At 36.4% G+C, this 4,230-nt stretch overlaps 1 protein-coding gene across 1 annotated transcript; it reads right to left on the bottom strand.

Annotated features, from left to right (window-relative positions):
- Positions 1-680: 680 nt before the first annotated feature.
- Positions 681-3,244, bottom strand: LOC120265728 (putative laccase-9). Its single transcript, XM_039273686.1, is given in 7 exon segments — positions 681-952; positions 1,074-2,054; positions 2,164-2,292; positions 2,469-2,713; positions 2,814-2,896; positions 2,898-2,966; positions 3,053-3,244. Coding segments are annotated over 7 exon segments (1,734 nt in total). The 5' UTR covers positions 3,149-3,244; the 3' UTR covers positions 681-821.
- Between the last annotated feature and the right edge of the window lie 986 nt (positions 3,245-4,230).

The raw sequence follows: 4,230 nt of genomic DNA, 5'->3' as shown, positions 1-4,230 counted from the left end.
ATAAAATTTTAAAAAAAAGACCATATAATAAATCAAAATCTCTAAGGATATCTTGTTAAAATCTTTGATACTCTAGCCTTCATATAAACCATGTATATGCGTGTATGAAAAGATATGGAAAGATGAAAAGCTGTTTAACCAAAAGATGTGATGTTTGCAAATGACGCACACTCATTTTTAAATAAATATTATTTTAAATAATTTTTTTTATTATAATAATTCTGCACTTACCATTAAAAAAATAATTTATATTATAAAAATAATTACGAACCATAAAACTCAAAATCATAATATTGGGCTTTATAAATGTATACCCCCCTTAGGCGGATTTTGCTTAATTTGAACCTGGTATATTTGAGAGTATATTTGATGTAAATAGCCTCATCTTTTATCTTTTCACAATTTTCGATAAATTCACAATATCTCATCAAAATTGTAATCCTAAGTAGGAATAGATATTAAATTTCAACACTATTTTATTTCCAAGACAAATTTATTGATTCCATCATGTATCGGGAGAAAATTAAATATGAAGAATGAATAACTATTTCCAAATACAACAAATAAAATAAATATTGATGATTTATGCTTTACACCATCATCAATGAATTGTATATACATCAAGCTAAACATAGCAACGTTTTTTTTTGAAAATTACTTTTCTAGCCTTTGAAAGTAGATTCAATTTTTAGCTATAATTATTTTTTCAAGATACACTTATCAAATAGATGAATTCTGAAGATCTATATATTTATTTGTTTTAATAACATAACCAAATTTTGTTTGTTCTCAATATGATTTTCTCAAAGAAGATGTTTCTCTTAACACTTGGGCATGTCCAGAGGAGGCGGCAAGATCTTAGAATCAGGTGTAGCACCATTCTTCACAATGAACACAGTGTCCATCCCCCAACTAAGATGGCGATCAAAATGACAATGCATGAACCAAACACCTATATTAACATAATATAAAAATATCACATATTAGATCAATATAAAAGCACAAGTTTAGATAGACAGTAAGAATTTAAGACGAGTTCAAGAATGATTTTATAAAAAGGTGAGGGCATTCACCTGGATTCTTGGCTTTGAACCTTACTGCAGCCCACCCTTTAGTTGGAACACCAACAGTATTTTCCAAAGGGGGGTCCACAAGATTGTACCCTTGTGGATCCTTATCCTCATCAAAGTTACCAAAGCCCCTTCCAACCACATAGAATCTTTGGCCATGTAAATGCATAGGGTGGTTCTCTCCAGCCAGTAGGTTAGTTCCTTGAAACACCACTTCTATGGTCGTGTTATACTCAACCATCCTCACCTCTGTCGCCCTTCTAGGTGTCAATAAGTATCTTGGCAAGTTATCACCAGTGAAATTGTAAATCAGTGGGGGTTCTGGAGGAAAGCCTTCTTCATAAACCCCGGAAATTTGATGGTAGTAAGCATCTAGTATGTCTATCGTTGGGAATTCAAAGCTTATGTTGTTTAGACTAGCTGCGAACCTATTGTTGAAAGGGCCAAGACATGTATTGTTCTCTTCACATGGACGTACGTTCACAGCTACGGTTATGATCACCCGTTCATTGATGGTCTGGGGGACATCAACCGGGTGCTCTTTGGTTGCCAGACTCCGAAGCTCAGCGACGAAAGCCGTGGCGGCATCAGTATCATTCTCAGCTGGAAGAGATGGGAAGACTGGAGATGAGTCTACCACTGTCTTGTTTGTTCCAGGAGTGATGTACTCTAATATGGCGGTAGTGGTGGTGTTATCATGGGTCACTCCTACCGCGCTAGCATAAGGCCTAGCTGCCATGTAAAAGCGGTTGTTGGATGATGATGATGTGTTAATTGGTGCATCAGCGACAAGCATCAAATCCATTGTTTGGCCGGGGGTGATCATGATGAAATCTGTAACAAATGGTTTGGTATAACTTGCGTCAGTGCCAACCACTGTGAGTCTGTGTCCTGCAATGCTAAAGAAGTGTTCGTTGTTGATGGCCGCGTTGATCACTCGGAGAAGGTAGGTCTTTCCATGCTCAACTTGTGCAGTGAAAGTCCCTGAAATTAAGTTGGTAGGTGTGATACATTAGTTTTTGATGTAGAGGTGGTAAATAATCTCAGGTTTGGGGTCATATATTGATATATATATTTATATGTATACACGTACCTTGTTTGGAACACTGGTATAGATCTCCTGGCTGACCGTTGATGGTATAGGCGTCAGAGATATTTGGAGCACCGCCAGTGAGCAGGGCCTGAGCCAAGACTTGATTCACATCTGCCTTCCACCACTCGCCTATAGATATTTTTAAACAATAAACATTCATAGAAAGGTCAGCATCCATGAGCTATATATTAAATATAAATAATAATAATATTATTATTATTATAATAGTTATTACCAAACATGCAACGTGCATGAGAGTATGTTATAATATTAGACCGGTTACGGTTATAGAAATATATACATACCCAGTATGATGGGAATCTCCTTGTAGGGTTTGGCAAAGGGAAAGGATGAACCAAGCTTTGGGTAGACGTAGATGGCACCATGGACAGTAGCCCTGTCCCAGTCACTGTGTGCATGCCACCACATGGTGCCTTCCTCTTCTGAGAGAATGATCTCATAGCTGAACTCATTGCCAGGCAGGATAGGGCACTGTGTGATGTATTCCGGCCCATCCGACCAAGGGTTCCTTGGCTGATCGACGCCATGCCTGTGATATTAAGATGTACATGAAACATTGCTGATGCTTGCCTTGCTGCATGCATGTAATGGGCAGTTGCATGCATATCTATCTTAAAAGATATACATACCAGTGGATGGTGATGTTGTACCCTGCATGGTTAATAACCTTCACAATGATGGTGTCACCCTTTCGAGCATAAATTGTTGGCCCTAGGGAACTGTCCATTCACAGTCAGAATGCTCTTTGTGTCACAAAGCCGAGTATAATTAGCTTCTTTTATCTGTAAAACAAACAAGTGACAAAGGAATTGGTTAACAAGATACTCAAGTATTCTGAACACAGAGATGCAACACACACAAAACTTACAACAAACTCGTAGTTATGAGTTTTGGTGGATGAAACAGGACAGGAGAACAGTCCATACAGCAACAGAACCCCCAAAAACTTCACAATTAAACTCATTTTCCAAATGGTTGATAAGTTTTAAAGAGGAGAGAGAGAGAAGACACTACTATTTCTTTATTCTGGTGAACTAAGAAAAGAAACTCTTTGGATATATGTTGCTTTTCACAATCCTTAATCTTAACTAATATCCTTAAAATTAAGTGTGCTTTGAGAAAATAACCCGGGATGGGCTTTATATAGATGTCTTTGGCACATGTCAAATCCTTAAAAAGTCAATGTCCATCTGCTTCCTTAATTGAATTAAGGACTCATCTGCAAATCTATTTCATCACGTTAGTGTTGGTAGTGAGCAAATACATCACATATAATTAGTCAGCCAGATAGTCGATCGGCCGGTTAACTGTTTCTCTCCGTTTATTCATTATTATCCTCATCGTCATCTCCATTATATATATTTCATAAATTGGTCAAGATCTTTAAAGGACACAGGACAATGCAAGTGGCTTTCATCAGGAAAAATTCAAATGGTTACTTACATCTTCATAACCTCATGACGTTGTATATATATTTTATAACTTTGGCAATGTGGTTAATTAATTCAACACGTTTGCGGCTGCTTTACTTCTGTAAGAGCATCAATCCTAATGATTAACATCGTACGTCCTCTCTTCTGAAAATCTAATATCTAAATCTTGCATTTTCTTTCTTCCAGCTTAGCTAGTTATGAAAAGATAAACACGCATGCAGTTTAGGTTTATTTTACGTAACAAACAGGAAGACTCCAATAATTTATTTGTGACTCTTATTCTTTTGAAAATTCAAATGGTTTAAATCCAATGAATGTAAAAAAAGTTATTACGTATTCATTTTTATAAACAATGGGTCGTCTTCCGTCTGTGTTAGCTTGCAGGTGCTCTCAGTTTTTCCTTGGTTTAGGTAAGGCTGATTTAAATTACCTTGATACGGTTTCACAATCTTGTTGCCATTGGAGAAAAATTAATATGAGGCAGGTTGAAAATAATAAATAAATAAAAAATAATAGTTGACATTAGATTTGTATTAATATTAGAGTTCTATTGATACACCGCATTAAATGCTTGCATCAATTGGACATCCAGCTGTCGTCATATGCCTTGTAT

Source organism: Dioscorea cayenensis, chromosome 7 (assembly GCF_009730915.1).
Source record: "Dioscorea cayenensis subsp. rotundata cultivar TDr96_F1 chromosome 7, TDr96_F1_v2_PseudoChromosome.rev07_lg8_w22 25.fasta, whole genome shotgun sequence".
In the NCBI taxonomy this organism is placed as follows: Eukaryota; Viridiplantae; Streptophyta; class Magnoliopsida; order Dioscoreales; family Dioscoreaceae; genus Dioscorea; species Dioscorea cayenensis.
The sequence above is the reverse complement of the archived record's forward strand: the minus strand, read 5'-3'. Positions and strand labels throughout refer to the sequence as shown.